Source organism: Elephas maximus, chromosome 1, assembly GCF_024166365.1.
Source record: "Elephas maximus indicus isolate mEleMax1 chromosome 1, mEleMax1 primary haplotype, whole genome shotgun sequence".
In the NCBI taxonomy this organism is placed as follows: Eukaryota; Metazoa; Chordata; class Mammalia; order Proboscidea; family Elephantidae; genus Elephas; species Elephas maximus.
Genome location: NC_064819.1, coordinates 63,848,120 through 63,870,366, shown reverse-complemented (window position 1 = coordinate 63,870,366; position 22,247 = coordinate 63,848,120). Strand labels below are relative to the sequence as shown.

Genomic DNA, 22,247 nt, shown 5'->3' with positions numbered 1-22,247 from the left:
GCTTCATGAAACACACTTATCATAGGGTACACCCATTTAAAGGCCCAAAACCCATTGCTGTCAAGTCAATTGACTCATAGCGACCATATAGGACAGAGTAGAACTGTTTCACAGGGTCTCCAAGGCTGTAGTCTTTATGGAATTAGACTCCCACACCTTTCTCCCATGGAGTGGCTGGTGGGTTAGAACCTCTGACCTTTCAGTTGGCAGCCTAGTGCTTCACCACTGCGCCACCAGGGCTCCTTCATTTAAGGCCAATTCTCCCTAAAGATAGGGAATGAGTGGGCTAACACTTGCTGGTTAAGTCAGACACTCACCATCTGTCCATTTGCCATTCCCACAGTACACTGCACCACAGTTCTGGAACACTGTCACAGGTCTGAACACCTTCTCTTTACAAACGAGAAACCACAGGTCCAAAAAGATTTAACTGCCTGCCAATCACACAACAGAGTTGGGACAGAGCTGGAATCAGAGCATGGTGATGTTGAGAACAAAAATAATTTAAATTCACAGCAGAAGGGTCAGTGATATTTCTTAGGGAAGAAAGGAAAAGGAAAGAATATTTTCAAAGCTTCATGAAAAGAGAAGAGTATAGCACCATGTCAAATGGAAGCACGTTTATAACTGGACATTTCTCTGGGGGGAAAAAAATCTTAGCGAAACGATTTCCCATATGATAAGCACAAGAAGCCTTTCCCACCCAGGCAAAAATTGGGAGATTTCATCCACTCACTTAAATCTGGAAGTCAGTAGTATATGGCCAGAAGAACCCAAAACCAAACTCATTGCCATCGAGTCGGTTCCGATTCATAGCGACCCTATAAGACAGAGTAGAACTGCCCCATATGGTTTCCAAGGAGTGCCTGGTAGATTCAAACTGCTGACCTTTTGGGGGTTTTTTTTTTGTTTGTTTTTAGTACATGGCATATCAGAAAACATCACAAATTTCCTTTTAGCCTTGAAAACCCAAAACACATTTGATATCTTCAAATTGAATGAAAATTAAAATGGGGGGGGAGGGGGGAGGGAGGGAATTAGATTTTAAAATAGTTTTTAAATGAAAAGAGAAAAAAAATAAAAGCAGTATTTCAGATGAGCTGATTTCAGTTGCAAATTTACAGACACTAACTTAATTGTACATACACAAGCTTACTACTTTAGCAGATAATAGAGAAGGGGGTAATAGGAAGCCAGGGAAGGATAACAGTTATAGGCACAAAGAACTCTAAAGCTGGAGGGATACCAAAAGTACCCAGTCATTTAACTTTGTTTTTGCGCACTTCTCAACAATGAGGAAGTGTGAGTCTAAATGGCACAATTATCTAATGGTACAAAGTAAAAAAAAAAAAAAAAAATTTTTTTTTTTTTTTAAGTACTACCTCCAAATTGCTAAAGGAGAAATGAGAGGCAGTTGTGCTATTTTTTTGTTTGATGTTCGTTTTTTGTTTTGTTTTAAATTTTTTTATCTTGTTGTTGTTGAGAATATACACAGCAAAACATATACCATTTCAACAGTTTCTACATGTACCATTTAGTGACACTGATTACATTCTTGGGCCACCATTCTCACCCTCCTTTTCTGGGTTTTTCCTCCCATTAACATAAACTCACTGCCCTCTAAGGTTCCCATCTAATCTTTCGAGTTGCTGTTGTCAATTTGAGCCTATATAGATAGTTCTTAAAAGAGTATAATACTCAAGGCAGATGATTTTTACTAGTTAAACTAAAGGATTGCTTGGTTTTAAGAAGCCTTGAGAGGATATTTTTGGCTTAAGGTTTAAAGATTATCTCAGGGGAATAATTTCAGGGGTTCATCCAAACTTCATGGCTCCAGAAAGTCTGGAGTCTATGAGAATTTGCAATTCTCTTCTACATATTCCCCCTTTTGATCAGGATTCTTCTATGGAATCCTTGATCAAAATGTTCAGAAATGGTAGCAAGCACCATCCAGTTCTTCTGTTCTCATAGCAAAGTAAGCAGTTTTCATTGAGGTAATTAGCCATATACTCTATATCCTCCTCCTATTCCTGACTCTCCTTCTCTTCCCTGATGTCCCAGACTAATGGTGGTGGCTTGGATGGCCTCTTGGAACCTTTTAGGACCCCAGGTACGACGCATCAAACTAGGAGGTAGAACAGGACTAGACATGTTATTAGGCCAGTTAACTAGGATGTCCCATGAAACCATGACCCTAAACCTCCAAACCAAGAAACCAAATCTCATGAGGTTTCTGGTTGTACATAGGCAGTCTCAGCACCTACTTTCTTTTTTTTTTTTTTTGTCTTTGTTGTAAATATATCTATCACAGCTGTGCTATTTTTAATTAGGAACCAAGAGCTACCAAACAATATGATACCAGTCTTAGCTCCTTGTGAATATGAAATACAACCCAGTTTTGCTGGTATATTCTTCTTTATAATTGTGGTAAAAATATACATAACACATTTGTCAATTTAACATTTTTCAGGTATACAATTTAGTGATATCAATTACATTAATCACTTTGTGCAACCATCACCCACCACTTGTGTATTTTTGTACCCAACACTGATATGCATATTTAATACATTCTTGAATTCTGCACTATTAAATCCCATAGCAAAACCAGAATTCCATATCCTGCTTTTAAACATCAGTAACGCTCAAACCCAAATGTTCAACCTGGTTTTGGCCAAGTGTTGCTTCTGACTCATTTGTTTCAAGAATTAAATGGGGGAGGGGGGGACCTAAACATGTGAGAAAGTCAGAGACATAATAATTTTTCAAAATAAGCATTTAGAAACAAAGCAAGACCAAACGGAACTGAAGTTGCTATTTCCTCACTTCCTTTAGAGTAACACATACTGACACAGATGAGGAAGAGAACACACCAGCACAAAAGTCACTTGTGGGTGAGGCCTAGTCCTCACCACCCTACTTAAAACTGCAACACCCCTCAGCCCTGCACTCCTGACCCCCTTAATTGGCTCTCCTTTTTTCTAACCCCTTAATTAGCTTAGGAGCCCTGGTAGCACAGTGGTTAAGTGTTCAGCCGCTAACCAAAAGGTCGGTGGTTCGAACCTACCAGTCGCAAAGATGTGACAGTCTGCTTCCATAAAGATTTACAGCCTTGGAAACCCCAAGGGGCAGTTCTTCCCTGTCCTATGGGGTCATTATGAGTTGGAATTGACTCAACGGCAATGAGCTTGGTTTGGGTTTCGGTTATTAGGGTAACACGCTTAGCTACCAACTGAAAGTTTGGAGGTTCACTGGCAATTCTAGTTCACCCCAGAAGGGCTCAGAAGAAATGCCTGGCGATCTACTTCCGAAAAACCAGCTATTGAAAACCTGTGGAGCACAGTTCTACTGTAACACTCATGAAGACGCCCTGAGTCAGAGCCGCTTCCACGGCAACCGGTGGTGGTGGGATGAACCTCCAGGGAAACTCCGTAACAAAGGTTGTGGATGTTGGCTCCCGAACAAGAGTGACAAGCCTGATCCCGGACATCTCTATGGTTTCTCTCTATTTTGTGGAATAAGAAGCATTCAGTATATTGTGAAAATAGCATAAAAAAAGAGATAGGATATCGTAAAACATTTGTACACTATGTCCTCTGTAGGAAATGAGCAAGTATAATGAAAGAAAATTCAGTACATAAAGTAAACTGCTACCTGATTTCTCCATCATTCAAAATACCTGGTGAGCTTCTCATAGATGGTAGTTAACTTGGGAGTATTAAAAATTACTGTTTTGTTCCTTAGCTAAAATCTTAAGGACAGAAAGACTCTGCTTATTCAACCAGTAATTAAATTACACACACACGCACACTCACACACATTATACTTTGCCTAAAACCAGGAAATATCTGATTCACCACTCAAGACAAATTTGGAAACAGATTTAAATGCTTTACAAAGGAGGATCATACATTAGCAAACCCTAACTTCTCACTAAGCCTCAGAAATGCGTCCTATGCTTGTATGCTTCCCCTTGTATTTTCTCACAAGGAGCATGCATCAAGGAAAACTTACAGCTGTGCAAAAGATGCACCGGCATTCCTGGAGGGTGGTCATCTTGTCCAGAGAATGTTCGCACAGGCAGAGTTTGCAAGTGACCAGGGGAGCCAGAGCCAGGTCCCTGGGCGTCGAGTTTTCGGCAGTCATGGTGAGATAGTGGAGCCTACCAACTGAGTCCATCCACCTGACTGGACACTTCTTCAGCCTCCTCAATCCCTATAGGAAGGTGCAAAGCAAAAGATATTATATCCATTGATAGAGCTATCGTTTAACCAACACATTTAAGGTCCAGCAGAGCAAAGCCACCTCCTCACTGGTCTCTAGGAGAGGTTGCCAGAAATAGAAGCTGACCTCACTGTCCTGATTAATAGCATGTAAACTATAGGAATTAAAAGACCACCATGTACAAGCGGAGCCCTGGTGGCTCAGTGGTTAAGAGCTCAGCTGCTAACCAAAAGGCCAGCAGTTTGAATCTACCAGCTGCTCCTTGGAAGCCCTGTGGGACAGTTCTACTTTATCCTGTAGGGTCACTCTGAGTTGAAATCGACTTGACTGGAACAGATTTTTTTTTTTTTAATGCACAAGCACTCCATCTGGAGTTGCTGCACTGCAATGAATTCAACAGACTAAAAAAAACCTCAAAAATAGCGTATGGATGTTACACACATTCCTTCATGTCCATTATTGCATTTAATTCTTTGTAACCATGATGACTATTCTCTTCCTTTCATAGATGAATTGAGGTTCTGAGAAGTTAAATAACCTGTCAGTGTTCTTAGATTTTGTCGATGGCAGAGCAGAGCTTCAACCTCCATCTTCTGGGGCCACATCCAGTGCCTGGTCCATTATACCACAGCTCCCTCACAACTGGATATTACATGGAAGGTAGAGAGAGAGAAGGAAGAAGGAGGAGGGAAGCGAGAGAGATAGAGGGTAAAAAAGAGAGAGAGAGAAAGAGATGACGTCCCTAAGGATCACTGAAGTTGTACAGGAATAAAATTTGCCTCTACCTGAAGGACCCTTAAATGCTCATTGCTAAGCAGCCAGTCTGAAAAAGCTACAAACCATGAGTCCAACTCTATGACATTCTGAAAAGGTAGAACTATAGAGACAGTTAGGTTAAAAGATCAGTGGTTGCCAAGGGCTCAAAGGGAAGGGAGGAGAGCTGAATAGGTAGAGCACAGGACATTTTTAGGGCAATGAAATTATTCTGTATGATACTGTAATGGTAGACACACGATATATGTATTTGTCTGTTCAACACAGAATGAACCCTTATGTAAACTATGGACTTTAATTAATAATAATGTATCAATATTGGTTTATCAACTCTAACAAATGTCCACACAAATATAAGATGTCAATAATAAGAGAAAGAGTACAGGGGGAGTGGGAGTCTATGGGAGTGTCTGTACTTTCTCTTTTCTGGACAATTTTTCTGTAAACCTAAAACTGTTCTTAAGGAAATTCTAGCATATAGCATATTCATATTTTATACCACATCAGGAAGTTTCACGTGCTGATTAAATAAAAGCAAAATCCTACAGTTCTTACTCTTTTTCAAGAGTGTGGCCAATTCTCATACATTCTTCCATAGAAATGATTATAATTACTCCCTCCTCCTCCTGCAAGAGCCAGATTCTTTTTCTCCCAACTTCTGGACAGAAGTTACTTAAGTTATGGTATTTGCTATTCAGCCCGAAAATGGCTTAAGTTTCTATATATAGATACAAAAGAGCTAAAACAAGGGAAAAAACAAGTTGAATTAGATGGAAAGATAAAACTATGAGCTTTTTGCTTGTCAGTGTGCCCACACTAACTTTCTTAATGTCATACAAGAAAGAGTCAACAATTACTAACTCTGGTTACCATAAGGAAACCCTGGTAGCACAGTGGTTAAGAGCTAAGGCTGCTAATCAAAAGGTCAGCAGTTCGAATCCACCAGGCACTCCTTGGAAACCCTATGGGGCAATTCTAGTCTGTCCTCACAGGGTCGCTAAGAGTCAGAATCAACTCGACGGCAACGGGTTACGGGTTAGTAACCGGAAGAGTTAGTTACAGACTTTTAACCTACCCTCTAAGAAGTATAGAAGACTAGATTAAACTAAATAAACCAGAAGCTAACTAATGATTTCTCAGTCTTTCAGTATGATATTTCTTGGGAAAACCCCAATACAGTTTAAGGCATGGTGTCCATATTTGTTTAACTGTTGATGAGCTATCATCGAAGGGCAAATTAAGTTCAAATCCACCTGCACTTCAAATTCAAGCTTTGAGGTTTAAAAAGTCACAGCGCCAATATAGGAGTAAAAGTGAAGGGTCTTACCTCTTTCCTCTTCCCACTTGATGCTTAAGCAACTAACACTGGTTTTGTTTATCTGACTCCCAAGTTCCAGAGCACACACGGTCCCATTAACCTCCCCCAACTGCTCAACAACTTTCTCAACACGGCCACTATGACATACTCTGAATAATCTTCCCCCACAGAAGAAGAAATCTCAAATCAATCAACAAGAAGAAATGTAGCCAGTAAATGTTTTCTGAGTACGGAAGATGGGAAATGTGATGGCCCAGAGCCACCACCACACCACAAATTTCAAAGACACTTAAGAGCATGCCTGGCTGTACTGTAGCTCGTAAAAAGTGGATCTTGTTGTTCCAACCTAGCAATAAAAAAAAAACAAACCAGATGCCGTGAAGTCAGTTCTGACTCATGGTAACTCGTGTGTGTCAGAGGAGAACTGTGTTTCATAGAGTTTTCGATGGCTGATTTTTCAGAAGTAGAACGGCAGGTCTTTCTTCCGAGGCACCTCTGGGTGGATTCCAACCTCCAACCTTTTGGTTAGCAGCTGAGTGCATTAACCACTTGTACCACCCAGGAACTCCAAGACCTGGGTATCCTTCAAGAAAGCCAAGTATTTCTCACAGTCTCAATCAATATTTTTAGAAACAGACATTAAATAGGCCAAATATCTAATATGCTCTTGAAAAATAAAGATGTGAGGACAGAACTGGACTCCCCTCTTAGACTCTTCTTTTTCAAGGGAAAACCAGAAATTGTGTTAATCAAGGTGGTTTGAAACATAATGTTGTCTCTTGCCACATTCCTAAGTTTTTAATCCTTAGTTTGTGAGTGACATGCCTAACTCATTGTCAGTGAGTCAGTTCCAACTCACGGCAACCCTACAGGACAGAGTAGAACTGCCCCATAGGGTTTCCAAGGCTGTAAGCTTTACGGAAGCCGACTGCCACATCTTTCTCCCATGGAGTGGCTGGTGGGTTTGAACCACCGACCTTTTGGTTAGCAGCCACTGCACCACCAGGGTTCCCTGAGTGACATGCTTAAAATTAGAGGCTATGAAATCAAAGTTAAAAAACAAACAAACCCTTTACACTCTAAAATAAAAAAATCATCTGTGCATTCTACTCTGGCAGTAGTTGTGACTCAGCGGGGCACAGGGAAGAAGTTACATGTGTCACTTCTCCAGGATGTGAACAATCCAAAATGAATTTTCAAAAAAAAAAAGCAATTTCTTTTTCTGTGTACAGTAACACTTATTCCCTAAAGTGGTGGCTTTTGAACATTTTTAAAGCAATGGAATTTTATAAATCGTAAGCAAAAAGTAGACTAGCTCCAGTTGAAGCAAGAGGAGAAGCCCATGGCCCAGGCTCCCTTGACCTCTTCCTCAGTTGCTTCCGGAGCACCATCTCAGAAGCCTAGGGCTTCACCACACACAGTTTGAAAACCAGCCCTTTGGTTATTCACTTTTGGCAAAATGAACAATGAATGTTTTAAAAATGAATGACATATGGTGAGCACTTCCTAAAAAAAAAAAAAAAAAGAATATCACACAAAAAAAGCCTTTCACCATTGATTCACTGGAAATCAAGCGCATCAAGTAGTAAACATGAGAATTCTGCAGTTCTCTGGAGAATTCTCTCACAATAGAGGTGATGTTTGTGAATGGTTTCAAGGTTTTCTAGTAGTTCTTCATTTATGTCTTATTAAGATTTACCAGGTCCGAAAGGGGTGCTGAGTTTCTGTCTGGGGTGATAAAAAACTTTTGGAAAAGAATAATGAAGATGGAAGCACAGCATGGTAAATGTAATTGATGTCATTGAACTGTATACTTGAAAATGACTAAAATAGCAAAAATTTTGCTATATATATATTTACCACAATAAAATTAACCAATCAATAAATTGACCAGGTCTGTACAACATGAAACCACCAAGAGTAGAAACCCACCCCTCTACCCAAACTTCTTAGTCCATGGCATGAAGCTCAGAAGGCTATCCACAGGGGGGCTGATAACAGACTCACAGCTCTTCCTGTCCCTCTCATTAAGCCATACCTTTGTAGGTACACTGGCAATAAACTCCCATGTCCCTCCAAGTTTTAGAATAAGTCTTCCCTCCAGCGAGACGGTAACTCACTCTCAAAGGTTTGCTTAATTTGTCTTACCTCATACCTCACGTTTTTTCCTAAAATAAGTGACAAATTAGGCACCCTATTTTAAAAGGTCTCTGGGTGGTCCAAAAGGTTTGTGCTCATCTACTAACCTAAAAGTTGGTGGTTTGAATCCACTTACAGGTGCTGCTGAAGAAAGTCCTGGAGAACTGCTTCCATAAAGATTACAGCCAAGAAAATGCTACTTTCTAATACATGGGGTCACCATGAATTGGAATTGACTTGATGGTAAAGAAACCAACAAAAACAAACCCAGTGCCGTCGAGTCGATTCCGACTCATAAGAACCCTACAGAACAGAGTAGAACTGCCCCACAGAGTTTCCAAGGAGCACCTGGCGGATTCGAACTGCTGACCCTTTGGTAGCAGCCGTAGCACTTAACCACTACACCACCAGGGTTTCCTGATGGTAAAGGGTTTCGGCTTTATTATCTTTACCTTTTAAAGTCACCCAGTTGATTTTAAAAGGTACCAATTATAATTGCTTTTCCACTTTTTACAGATGTGACCATGCCTCTCACTGGGTGTCAAGAACACCTTAGGAAGAATTTTGGCACAGAATCCAAGGGGTAGGTTGGGAAGAAGAGAAACTGACTACTGCTTTCAGGTTTAAACTTTTTAAGGTGGATCGCAGGGTGAGAAATGCATAATCAGACTCCATCCAAGCTGCAAGAATATTATTTGCTTAAATATGTTGTTGTTGTTGTTAACAGCCATCAATCGATTTCAATGCATGGTGACTCCACGTGTGCAGAGCAGAACGGCTCCATAGGGTTTTCAAGGCTGTGACCCTTCAGAAGCAGATGGCCAGGTCTGTCTTCTGAGGTACCTCTGGATGGGTCTGAACCATCAACCTTTCAGTTAGTAATAGAGCGCTTAACAGTTTACACCACCCAGGGAATCTCAGTTTGAATATACTTAACCATATAACAGCACAGACTCACTGGGGGAGACAAGGGATGGAGGCCACTTTAAAACATATGACTTTACACCCAAGACCCAGGAAAGGAGAACCAGCTGTCCTACCTATTCTACGAGTGTCTCCTGCACTACAAAGTGTTCATTATAAGAGAAAAAGCAAGTACTATCTGCTAGGAAAGTCACTATTTCCCTTATGTGTTTTTATTAGAATTGCCAAAAAAAGGAATACTTCAGAAGCTGAGCTGGAAATGCAGGGTGTGGAAGGAATTTTCACATTCTGCTGGTGGCTCGAAAATGCAATTTGCTCCAAAAATGCAAAGGGTGGGAGAGCCAACATTTCAAAATATTTTTCACTAATGTAGTTTAGGCTTGTTTTACTATTCAAAGTCATAATAGCTTCTCCCTCGTATAAAAAAAATAATGTAAATGGAAAGAATCATATTTTACTAGCATATTTACCTAGTTAGGAATTTTTATACCATTCTGCAAAAAAAAAAAAAAAAACTTTAACATTGAAATAAATTGATAAAACTCTCCTAAAGAGACTAAGAGACTAAGAAGAATGGAAAGCTATAGTATCTGGTTGACTCACCAAAATGGGTCAACCAGATATCACTGATGTAATGGAAGATTAATGTACGTAAAAATCAAGTTGATCAGTAGAGACATCTTAATTCCAGGCTATGCTATGAAAGTCTAGGAGTTACCCAAGAATAAGGGACAAAACAGAAGAAGAGACACATGAATACTCTCAAAATGTTTACATGCCCATGAAAGATTAAGCAGCAGCTGGACTGGAGAGATGAATGTGTGACTACAGAAGTGAGCTGGCAGAAGGAAAGTTTTTCATAGGGTAGGTGTCAGGGGAGGTAAGGCTGATGAATGGCCTTGTATAATGGAGAAATATTCTTAGAAAGCCCATCCACTAATAGGGCAGAAAGAAACAGCAATCTAAATAGCCCATCTCTGCCTTATTAGGAAAGATCTCCCAATACCAGCTAAGAAAGACATGGGAAGTAACTAACCCAGTAAACACAATCTGAAAATTAGTTTGTGCTGGCCTTGGCACTTATGCCTATTATAATGGATGATATATTTTCCTGATGGTTCATGTTCTTACTAGAAGCAATTAGTGACTCAAATAGTACTGAGTCTAGTGAAGTGCTGACCATCATCAGCCATTAACCATGAGGAACAGCATTCCAAAACTCAGGCTCTTGGCATGACTAAAACTTCTGGCTAAGGTCTAGGCCAAATCCCTTCTCATCCTAAGTGACTCCGTTTTTGTAATTTTAAATGCAGTCTATCACCTTCTTGGAAGCAAGGATGGTGAAACTATGTCTCATATACTTTGAACATGTTATTAGGAGGGATCAGTCCCTGGAGAAAGGCAGTATGCTTGGTAAAGTAGAGGGTCAGCGAAAAAGATGAAGACCCTCAACAAGATGGATTGACACAGTGGCTACACAATGGGCTCAAGCGTAACAACGTTTGTGAGGATGGTACAGGACCGGGCAGTGTTTCGTTCTATCATACACAGGGTTGCTATGAGTTGGAAACAATTTGACACCACCTAACAACAACAATATCACCTCTGTAAAATTTTCCACTGTATCTTTGACATAGAAACAAGTGATTCTACAGAAAAATGCAGTTTTGCCCACCTGCTCTGCTTAAGGATGAACTTGTAATTAGAAATGGCCAATGTTAAGAAGAGATTATTCAGCTCATGCAGGTGTTAGACATGGTATTAAACATGTTACTATGGTGGCTAAGCCAAATTTCCCCTAAAACCAAAAAAACCAAACCCATTGCCATCGAGTTGATTCCAACTCAGAGCAACCTTATAAGACAGAATAGAACTGCCCCACAGGGCTTCCAAGGACCAGCTGCTAGATTTGAACTGCTGACCTTTTGGTTAATAGCCGAACTCTTAACCACTGTGCCACCAGGCCTCCAAATTACCTCTAACCCATTGCTGTCGCCTCGATTCCAACTCATAGCAACCTTACGTAGAGAAAAAACGGGGCCCAAAGATAACTTCCTCCATAGGCACCTGGACAGCCAGTAAATCAGGCTTTGGATGCAACTGAGTCAACTGGACTCTCCTTTTTCCACAAACCTTTTGGAGCCACCTGGCTGAGCACCTCTTGGATTTTGAGCTTCCACTTGTTGTGTCTGAGACACTGAGTTATATTGCTGGCTTACTTTTTAAATTATTATTGGCTTACTTTCATACTTAATTTGGCCTGGATTTGTTTTCCTGTTCTTCTTGATTTGATTCATTTACGTGTGAGCTTTGAGCTCCCTCTACCAGGATACTGTTAGAGAAACTGTTCATCTACTTGCAGGTTTGGGTTAAGATTTTCCGCTTGCAGGTTTGGCTACTTTGATTAAAACTGCTTGTCCACTTGCAGGTTCAGGTTAAGATTTTCCACTTGCAAGTCTGGGTATTATGACTATAGTTTTCGTACGCACTTTTGGATAACCGGAGAAATGGGTAACAACAAATCCAAAAATGGAGAATACTCCTCAAGACTCCTGCACAATTTATGAGCAAACGTTACAGTCCTGCTACTTGTTTCTTTTTAAGCCAATGCCATAAACTAACTAAAGACAGCTTAGAAAATACCCAGCCTCTTTTGGTGGTCCTTTGACCTCTCTAAATTATCCTTTTTGCAGAATAAATTAGAACCGAAGGGTTCCAGAATTAAACAGACCCAATGGAACTTGTATTTTAATTGGTAATAAAGCTTCTAAAATAAACCAGAAAAGCAAAATGGCTAGTCTAAAAGATACAGTTTCTAAACTAACCAAACAGAATACAGAACTTGACACCTCTATTTCTAATACTTTGGCATCATCTACTGTCCCCTCTGCTCTCCCTGCTGCACCTAAACTTCTCAATCCTCTCTACCCTCCCCTTCCTTCATACGACACTTGTCTATCTGAACACCCTTTCTTTCCAAATGAGGAAGGCACTGTGTATAAACCTGTACCTGAGATGCATTTTAAGAGAAAACCACCTGAGCATTCAGGGGATTGTCCAGGAGTTAGTTTCACCCCTTAGACGAAGGTAGAATTAAGAGCCATAGTAAAGGATATCCCAAGCCTTCAAGAAGACTCACATAAATTCAGGGAGGTATTTAGAATCCTTGTCTATACTTATCAACCCAGTTTACTGGACCTTTCCCAATTCATTCACATATTGATGGGTCCAGGGGAAGCCCACTTATGAATGGAGGTGGCTGGATGGCATTATCCCGAAGCATCTTACTTCTCAGATCTGGTCAGTCCACCAAAGACCTTTTATGTGAATCTAGGGACATGTATGAATGGTTGCTAAAAGCTCTTCCTAATGTCTTTCCTGGAAAAACAGATTTGGTAAAAGTCCACACTTGTAGATAAGAAAAGAATGAAGAAATTCATCATTACTGGGACAGATTAACTAAGCTCATCACTGAACATTCTGGAATGTACCTACAATATGACAGTAATGAAATGGTTTTCAATTCCTTCTTTTCTTTTTTTTTTAAACACTTTATTGTGATTTGGTTGAAAGTTTACAGAACAAATTAGTTTCCCATTCAACAATTTAATGTTCCCCATTCAACACATTTTGTTTTGTGACATTAGTTTCAAACCCCTCAATGTGATAGCACTCTACCCACTTCTTCCCTGGGTTCCCTGTTTCCATTTGCCCATCTTTTCTGCCCCTGCCTGCATTCTGAACTTTGGTTTTGGGAAAATGTTTTCATTTTGGTCTCATATGCTTGATTGTCCTGAGGACACGTCCTTCACAGGTGTTACTGTTCACTTTATAGGCCTGTCTATTGTTAGGCTGAAAAGTGATTTCTGGGAGTGGGCTCAGTTCCAGGTTTGACGGTTGCCTAAGGGCCATAGTCTCAGGGATTCCACTAGTCTCTATAAGAATAGTAAGTCTGGTCTTTTTTTTATAAATTTGAATTTTGTTCTACATTTTTTTTTTCACTCTATCCAGGACCTTCTATTGTGATACCAATCAGAGTGGTCAGTAGTGGTAGCCAGGAATCATCTAGTTCTTCTGGTTTCAGGTTAGCGGAGGCTGTGGTTCATGTGGTTCGTTAGTCCTTTGCACTGATTATTTCCTTGAGTCTTTAATGTTCTTTACTCTCCTTTGCTCCAGAGAGAAAGAGACCAATAACTGTATCTTAGACAGCTACTCACAAGCTTTTAAGACCCCAGTCACTATTCACCAAAGTAGAATGTAGAACATTGTCTTTATGGACTACATTATGCAGAATGATCTAGATGTTCCCCAACACTACGGTCCTAAGCCCTCAGGCTAGAGTGGCTCAGTCCCTCAAGGTGCTTCATTATGGCTAAGGAGTTTTCATAACTTTGTCCCCTGTGTGCTCTACGATATACATGGATATCTTGCAGCACATACAAATAAGCATGTAGAAATATCCTCTGCCAAATCTGTATATGCTTGTCATCAAATCATTATTTTTTAATGTGTTAGACCCTAATATATCCAATCTGGTGAAGAGGCATAATTTGAATCAGGAAAAAGCTCCTACTACTGACCTCAGTACCTTAGCTCATAAATTATCTCAGACCACTGAACAACAAGCTAAAGATACAGAGCAAGAAAAGCAAAGCCAAGAATTAAAGACAAAAGCAAAACAAAATAAATGAATGGCCTTATAATTACAGCAGTTGCAAAGCACTGAATAAAAGGGGAAGTCCAATCAACCAACACCTGGATCCTCTAATAACAGTAATTTTTTAAAAGTATGCCATTTATTCAAGAAACCAGGCCACTGGAAAAATAACTGTTTTAAACCCAAGAATAAACAAGACATCCCAATACGTGTCTCCCAAACCAAAATTTGCATGAAGAAGCTCTGGGGTATACAAAGAGCTTTTCCTGTAGTAACTCTGAATTCTCCAGATGAAACTGTTTCAATTGTTAATTGTAAGTTTTTAACTGATACTGGAACTACTTTATCTGCTATTAACCCCACATGTTTACAAAAGCCTCTACACCAGAGTAAGCAAACTACAAAAATTGTTGGGGTTACCAGTAAACCACAAACTTCATATCATCCACAACATGTACCACTATCTTTAGGACTTATTGAGCATTTTCATCCTTTCCTTTTAAATCCTGATACACCCATTGATTTACTAGGGAGAGACCTTTTATCTAAATGGAATTGCCACCTACAATTTAATAGTAAGAGTGAAGTCTTATGAAGTCTACCCAAGAACAATGAACAAGTAAATTCAGAAACTGATGAAGAAATCATTTGTCATATGCAGGCATTACCTTTGCCCACAACAAATTGTAGTTCACCTAAACCGCCATTACAGGGAGGTCTTTCTTCAATCCCTAACATGTTATGGACGACCACATCCACTTATGTAGGCAGAGTCTTGTCTGCTAAACCAGTTAAAATTCAGGTTGATTCTTCCAAACTCCTGCCAAAAATGCAACAATATCAATTAAAACAGGAAGCTAAAGAGGGCCTTGCACTCATAATACAGGATTTTTTATCTAATGGTCTTATAATTCCTAGTACTAATACCTAAGTCCTTCCTGTCAAAAAACCCAATAGCCAAGGCTGGAGGTTTGTTCAGGACCTCCATTTAATTAACCAGATAGTCATTCCCAGATTTCCAGTGGTTCCAAAACCTCATTTTTCATTGTCAAGAGTTCCACCAGAAACCACACATTTCACTGTTGTAGACCTTTGCAGTGCCTTTTTTAGTATTCCTCTACATCCAGGCAGCCAAGGCCTATTTACCTTCACTCGGGAAGGTCAACAATTCACCTGGACTGTGATGCCTCAGGGATTCACTGAATCACTCCCACCTACTTTTCCCAAGTTTTACTTGTTGATCTACAGCCTTTACAATCTTAACCATCATACCCATCATTCTACTTTATTCCAAGATGTAGATAATTTACTTGTGTGCTCATCATCTAAAGAAGCTTGTTTAGAGGGCAGTTCAATTTTACTTAAACATTTGGTCAGAGTGGGACACAAAGTAACTAAAGATAAATTACAACTGTCCCAACTCATGGTCAAATACTTGGGCCATTTAATCTCTGCCCAAGGAATTTCCATCCATCCCAAAAGAAACTATTTTAGCCTACCCAGTTCCCAAAACGAAAAAGCAACTTGTGGGTTCCTTGGCCTACATAAGTTATTGTCAAGCCTGGATCCTTAATTTTTCTTTGCTGGCTCAGTCCTTAAATAAACACTTAAAGAAACCTGAACCAGACTCAATTCAACTTACTCCAGAAGATTACTAAACATTAAAAAAAAAAAAAAAAAAAAAAACTAAACCCATTAGAAACCCTGGTGGCATAGAGTTTAAGGGCTACGGCTGCTAACCAAAAGGTTGGCAGTTTGAAGCCACCAGGTGCTCCTTGGAAACTCTATGGGGTAGTTCTGCTCTGTCCTATAGGGTCTCTATGAGTTGGAATCGACTCGATGGCAATTTTTTTTTTAAACCCTTTGCTGTCGAGTCAATTCCAACTCATAGCAACCCTATAGGGCAGAGTAGAACTGCCCCATAGGGTTTCCGAGGAGCAGCTGGTGGATTCGAACTGCCGACTTTTGGTTAGCAGCCAAATGCTTAACTGCTCTGCCAAGATGCTTTAACCTCTGCTTCAATTAGAAGTTTTCCAAATTACCACTTAGATTTTTTACCATTTGTACAAGAAATAAATGGAAATGTATTAGGGCAACTAGCTCAAAAGCACAGTGGCCAACATAGACCTGTAGGCTATTACAGTCTTTAGCTTTACCCAGTCACAAGAGGATACCCTCCCTTTTGGCTGTGGCTGCCATAGCTAAACTTATAGAATCTCCTGCAGGTATAGTCCTTGGAAACTTCTTATACATTTAGATACCACATGCTGTATCTGCTTTACTAAACTCCACATGTACACAGCATTTGTCTGCCAGCAGACTCACCTCCTATGAAATCATTCTTCTGGCTGCAACCAATATTAAACTTCACACTGTAGTGCACTTAAATCCTGCCACCTCCTTCCCATATTAGAGGAAGAAGAATACTGGAAACATGACTGCTTAAGCCTAAATAAACAACCCTTAGCAACCCTGACCTAAATTTATTCGTTGATGGCTCTTATTTATGACTTCATCTTTCTAGCCCATATCAGGCTGGATATGCAGTCACCACCTCTACAGAAGTTTCTTCAGTCAACCTCTTCCAGAAGCTACTTCAGCCCATCAAGCTGAAGTAATAGCCTTAACCAAAGCCTGTAAAATTGCATTTGGAAAATCTGTGAATATTTTCATGGAGTCTTGTTAAGCAGTTGGATTAGTCCATGACTTTAGCATGCTTTGGAGACAAAGAGGATATCTGACCTCATCTAGGTCCACTATTAAAAACGGGATCTTAATAACTGAGTTACTGGATACCTTATTACTCCCTTCTGAAGTTGTAGTCATAAAAGTCTTGATACATCAACCTAAATAGTAGTCCCTCAAACCAGGGAAATCTGCAGAAATAATCTAGCCGATGCAGCCACTAAACAGGCTGCCTCCCAAACCTTTCCAACCCTTGCTCTCTTAGAACCTCATACTTTAATCTTTTCACTGAAAAATCTGTGCTTCATACTGCTCATCAACAAACCACTCCTTTAGATGAAAATTACAAAAAGGAAATCTGAAGATTGCCACAAATTCCAAGAACAAAGCTTTGGACTAGGCTTAACAATAAAATTGTTTTGCCAGAATATCTATATTACCCTTTAATTGAAACTTATTATGAACACTTACCTTTAAAGGGGTATGACATGTTTACTACTTAGCAAAAACACTGATGGGGAATACCTTAAGCTACTGTAGAACATATGACAAACTTTTGCAAAAAGATGGATAATTTTAAACAGGAAATTCCTGATAAAAATATTTCTCAGGGCTTCTTTCCTCCTCCAAGATGTCAAGCTAAGGATTATCCTTATTTGTTCACAAAAACCTCTAACTTCTTCCTTTAACACCAAGGCTGCTCAAATGACACCAACACACTGTCCTTTGAGCTGGGTTAATAAGTTGGAAGAGAGTAAGATATTACCAGAACCCAACCAATAATTTGTGAGTTGGACCTAATGGAAAAGTTGTTTTTCCAAAATCCTTACATTTTCCTAAAGTTCAGAAACTCAATTTACCTTTACATTTAGGGAAAAAAGAAATGTTAAATATCTTGGAAAAATATTGGTGGAATTAAAAATTTTTTGAACCTGTAGAACAAGTTCTTTCTCCATGTGCCCCTTGCCAAAGAACTCAGAAGGCAAAAATTCAGAAAAGAGCATCCTGAATTATATAAACAAACCCTAAATAAATAGCCTCTCTCCTTGTTTCTGCTCTTATGAGAACTGACGATGGTGATTATCCTGGCTTATTTATGAATAATTATAACTTATTTGACTTAAACCCAAAGTATCATGAAAAGGATCAACAACTGGCTTTAGCTAATGAAGGAGAAAAATGGAAAAAAGTGGGCTGTTGCCAGGATCCTGATACTAATTTATGGACTGGCCCTAAAGGGAAATTAGTCCTGCCTAAATTTTTTTTTTTTTTTTAAACATTTACATGTTCCTATGATGCAGGCCTTACATGAAGGATCCCACCTAGGTAGAAATAAAATGATTGAAATCTTAAGAAAGTACTGGTGGAAAAAATTCTTTGAAGCTGCAGAGCAAGTATTCCCACTGCTCTGCATGCTCCTGCCACGACCCAGGAAAATACCTAAAAGCTCCTGCTGGACACTACCCTTTGCCTTCCAGCCCAATGCTAGAACAGCAAACTGGTTTCATACAGTTACCACCCTCAAATGGATTTAAATATGTACTTGTAATAATCTGTTGCTTCTCAAACTGGGTTGAAGCAACCCTTTGTAAACAGACTACTGCCACTTTTGCGGCTAAGAAATTACCTGAAAACATAATACCAGCTTGGGGCAGTCCAACAACTCTTTACAGTGATCAAGGCACTCATTTTACTAGACAAGTTATTAAGGAAATTTGCTACATCTTCCCTATTTATCAGTGGCTGCACTGCCCCTATCATCCTCAATTTTCAGGTCTCATTGAAAGAACTAATGGATCATTTAAGAATCTGTTAGCCAAGCTAAGCAAGTCTGAATTTACCTTGGACTAAAGTCTTTCCTTTAGTTTCTTTTAAACCTAAGATCTACCCCTCTCGGTTCTCATAAGCTTTCTCCTTATGAGATTGTTACTGGAAGGCCAATGTCTACCCCTCACATTGTTCAGGTTGATCCACACATTGCACAAACTGACTTGTTAAAATATTACAAATCTCTAATTGAATATTCTCAAAAATACCATACTTGAGTTAAAGAAGTCTTTAATAACCTGGACTCACTTGTATAGCCATTTGCTGCAATTCCATACCAGATACAGTTGGGGATGGAAGACAGAGCTGCTGACTGGTAGCAATAGTAAGGGCAACAAGTGTTGGTGTTAAGAGAGGCAAGGGCTCATGATAGAGCCCCAGGCTGCATCTCTGGCCATTCAGGGACTCGATGAACCAATACACATGAAGTAATATTGGAAAAACCATTCTAATCCGTGCTGTAAGGGCGCATAAACAAATGGGAACACATGCAGCCTCACTAGCAATCAGAAAAATATAGTTACTCAAGTATATTTTGTATCTCTGTAATTATTTTTTTAAATAATGCTGAAGGCCAACAAGTAACTGACAGTAGATACATGGTGTGTCACACCTAGGACCCTATCATTATTAATTTAGTTTTGTTTTTTTGATAAAACAGATTAGGAAACATTCTCTAGCATAAATACACCAAAAAATATTTAATCCTTACATGTGATGGAAGTAGGTATCTACCTATGTGGGCTTTGTAAGGTAACCATGTCATAAAACATTGTTATCACTGTCTCTCAAGTGATAAGAAATGGGACACCGTTCTTCTCTCCACTGTTTCAGTCTGATTTAGAAGAAACCAAGAAATGAAAGAACACTTCAGTCTATATAGTTCCTTCATTTTAATATCTGCATCTCAGGAGTGTCTAGGGTAGCAATAAGATTATAACTTTGTAATCTGGAGACAATTATTTTCTAAAAATGGAAATGATAGGTAAATACATCCCTATTAACCTTTTTGTAAGGAGCCCTGGTGGCACAGTGGTTAAGAGCTTGGCAGCTAACCAACAGGTCGGCAGTTCAAATCCACCAGCCATTCCTTGGAAACCCTATGGGACAGTTCTACTCTGTCCCATAGGGTCACTATGAGTCGGAAATGATTCGATGGCAAAGGTTTGGTTTTTTTGTTTTGGTGGCATAGTGGTTAAACCGCTTATCTGCTAACCGAAAGATTGGTAGTTGGAACCCATCAGCCACTCTGCAGGAGAAAGATGTGGCAGTCTCTGGTTCCATAAAGATCACAGCCTTGGAAACCCAGTGGGGTACCCTACTCTATTCTATAGGGTCGCTATGAGTGGGAACTGGCTCGATGGCAATGGGCGATCTTTTTGTGGGTGAAAAAGAAAGACTCCACTAGGAGAAACATCTTAAATATTAGCAAGAACTGCTTCTCAACAGTCTCCTTGCTAACTGAAATTAGGTTAGGAATAAAGTCTACCACAGATAACTATTCTAATAAAATCTCATTTTATTTTTTTCCTACAAAATATATATCAGCTATTGTCAGGTCAATTCCTACTCATGGCAACCCCATGCATGTCAGAGTAGAAGTGTGCTCCACAGAGTTTTCAATGGGTGCAATCTTATGGAAGTAGATCACCAAGCCTTTCTTCTAAGGTGCCTCTGGGTGGACTTGAATCTCCAACCTTCTGGTTAGCAGCTGAGTGCACCACCCAGGGACCCAAAATATATATTAGGAGAAAAATGAGAGCATCGCCAGTAAAGCACATGGCATTGTGATAAGCTCATTTTAAACCCTATAGGGCATAGATATAAACAAACAAAAAAAACCCGTCGCTGTCGAGTCAATTCTGACTCATAGCGACCCTATAGGACAGAGTAGAACTGCCCCATATGGTTTCCAAGGAGCGCCTGACTGATTCAAACTGCCAACTCTTTGGTTAGCAGCCGTAGCACTTCACCACAATGCCACCAGGGTTTCCTAGGGCAGAGATACAGTTTGTACTGATACAATTTTACATTAAATTTAGAAAGAAAAAAATCATCTAGCATGTCAAGTTTTAACACTCGCAAAATGCTGTTTCTTTTCCTAAAAAGGAGATTTCTTTTTTTCGTGCCCTCTTTCCATGTTCTCATTACTGCTAAAGGTAAGACTCCAGAAGTGAAAATCCATTCCCAGCTTTCCCAACGATACTGTATAAACTTATCGAGGAAGGTGGGAGTGAGCATTTGGATAAAAGCTCAATGATGTTTCTGGCATTGTAATCTTATGTTCATCATGCTAGCTCCCTCCTGACAACTCCCCTATTTGCCAGCCCACCCCACTTTTAATCAGTGGTTCCCCCTCCTCCCACAATTATTCATACAACCCTGCCGAATAATTTTCTTCCCCCGCCTGGCATCACAACAAAGCTCAGAAGCAGGAAGGAACACCGCTTAAAGGCAGGTCAGACAATGATGTCATTAACAGATCAAGGAGAAGTGGTATTTTGAAAAGCCCCATGGAGTTAAGAGGCTGTTTCTTGGGTCATGCTATTACCAGGAAACTACTACAGTCACTAAAACACAAATACCTAACTCAATCTTTTTCTCCAAATGAATACGAATGTGTAAATATTACCACTTCCTGTGAAAGTTAAAAGTGTCATTTAGAAATTTTAATTAGAAACAAATTTCAAACCAGCTAGGAGGAGGAGTCTCCTCCATTCCATGTTAAGCTAGGTGCTGGGTGTACGTTTGTAAGTCTTTGCCAAATCAGTTTCTTATAACATGAGTCCATAATGCAAGAAACAAAGTCAGCACATAAAGAACTTAACTCTACACATGTTAGGTGATAAGGTTGTAAAGGTGATTAAACCCAGTCCCTTATTATAAAGGGTAGACAAGTTGAGGAGGTTGTCAACAGATGGTTTCATAGAATCATATGTAGGACAATTTGTGGGTTTATAGCTTCAGCTGCAAGATCAGAAAAGAAAGAACTGAATGTCTTGGTCTATCTTCCCAAGAGAGACAAAGAAGCAAACTCATGACCACAGAGAAATTAGAGACCAATCAGATATGGCTTTCAAAATGTGTTTTTTAATAGATACTACAAGTCATGAGATCACAAGTATCTCCAGCTATGAATAGGAGAAGTGTATTTCACTTAGGTAGTTGTTTTTCCATTTCAAGAAAGGCATCCGATCATAGATTAGAAGTTTCTCATTCCATGTTGCAGAATCAGTTATACTTTCAGTCACTTTTAGTCTCTTTTTAATAAGTACTACAGTATGATGCATTGTGTTTAGACATACTCATTGGCCAAGGAAATACAAAATGGACCAAGAAAAAAAATAGTTAGTCCAAGGCCTCCCACATACACCTAAAGATGAAAAAAAACACCATAACTTGGGTGTTATATGGCTTTTCAAAGTTAGCTGACATCAGGGTAATATTATCCCCCAAAAAACATGGATCGAGACGACAATAGTCAAAGTTTTTTCATACTATGCTAAAACCACATAGATTGAGGATTACCATTCTAGTCCAAAGTCACTTTCAAGCTTACGTGAATTCCTTCAGGAGAGAAACCACGTCACATACATCTTTATTTCCTTAGCATCTAGCACAGCCAGCCACCAACTGCTAAGTCCACTCCAACTCAGGGCAACTCCATGTGTGTCAGACTAGAACTGTGCTCCATAGGGT

General features: G+C 39.6%; 1 protein-coding gene across 3 annotated transcripts in view; it reads right to left on the bottom strand.

Moving 5' to 3' along the window:
- The window catches only part of RNF144B (ring finger protein 144B), a 219,947-nt gene that overhangs the window by 62,154 nt on the left and 135,546 nt on the right, over positions 1-22,247 (bottom strand). For all 3 annotated transcript variants that reach the window (XM_049884727.1, XM_049884719.1, XM_049884709.1), the window contains one exon: positions 4,015-4,215. In XM_049884727.1, the coding sequence (XP_049740684.1) occupies positions 4,015-4,179 (165 nt within the window). In that variant the 5' untranslated portion in view covers positions 4,180-4,215. The remainder of the gene's footprint in view (positions 1-4,014; positions 4,216-22,247) is intronic.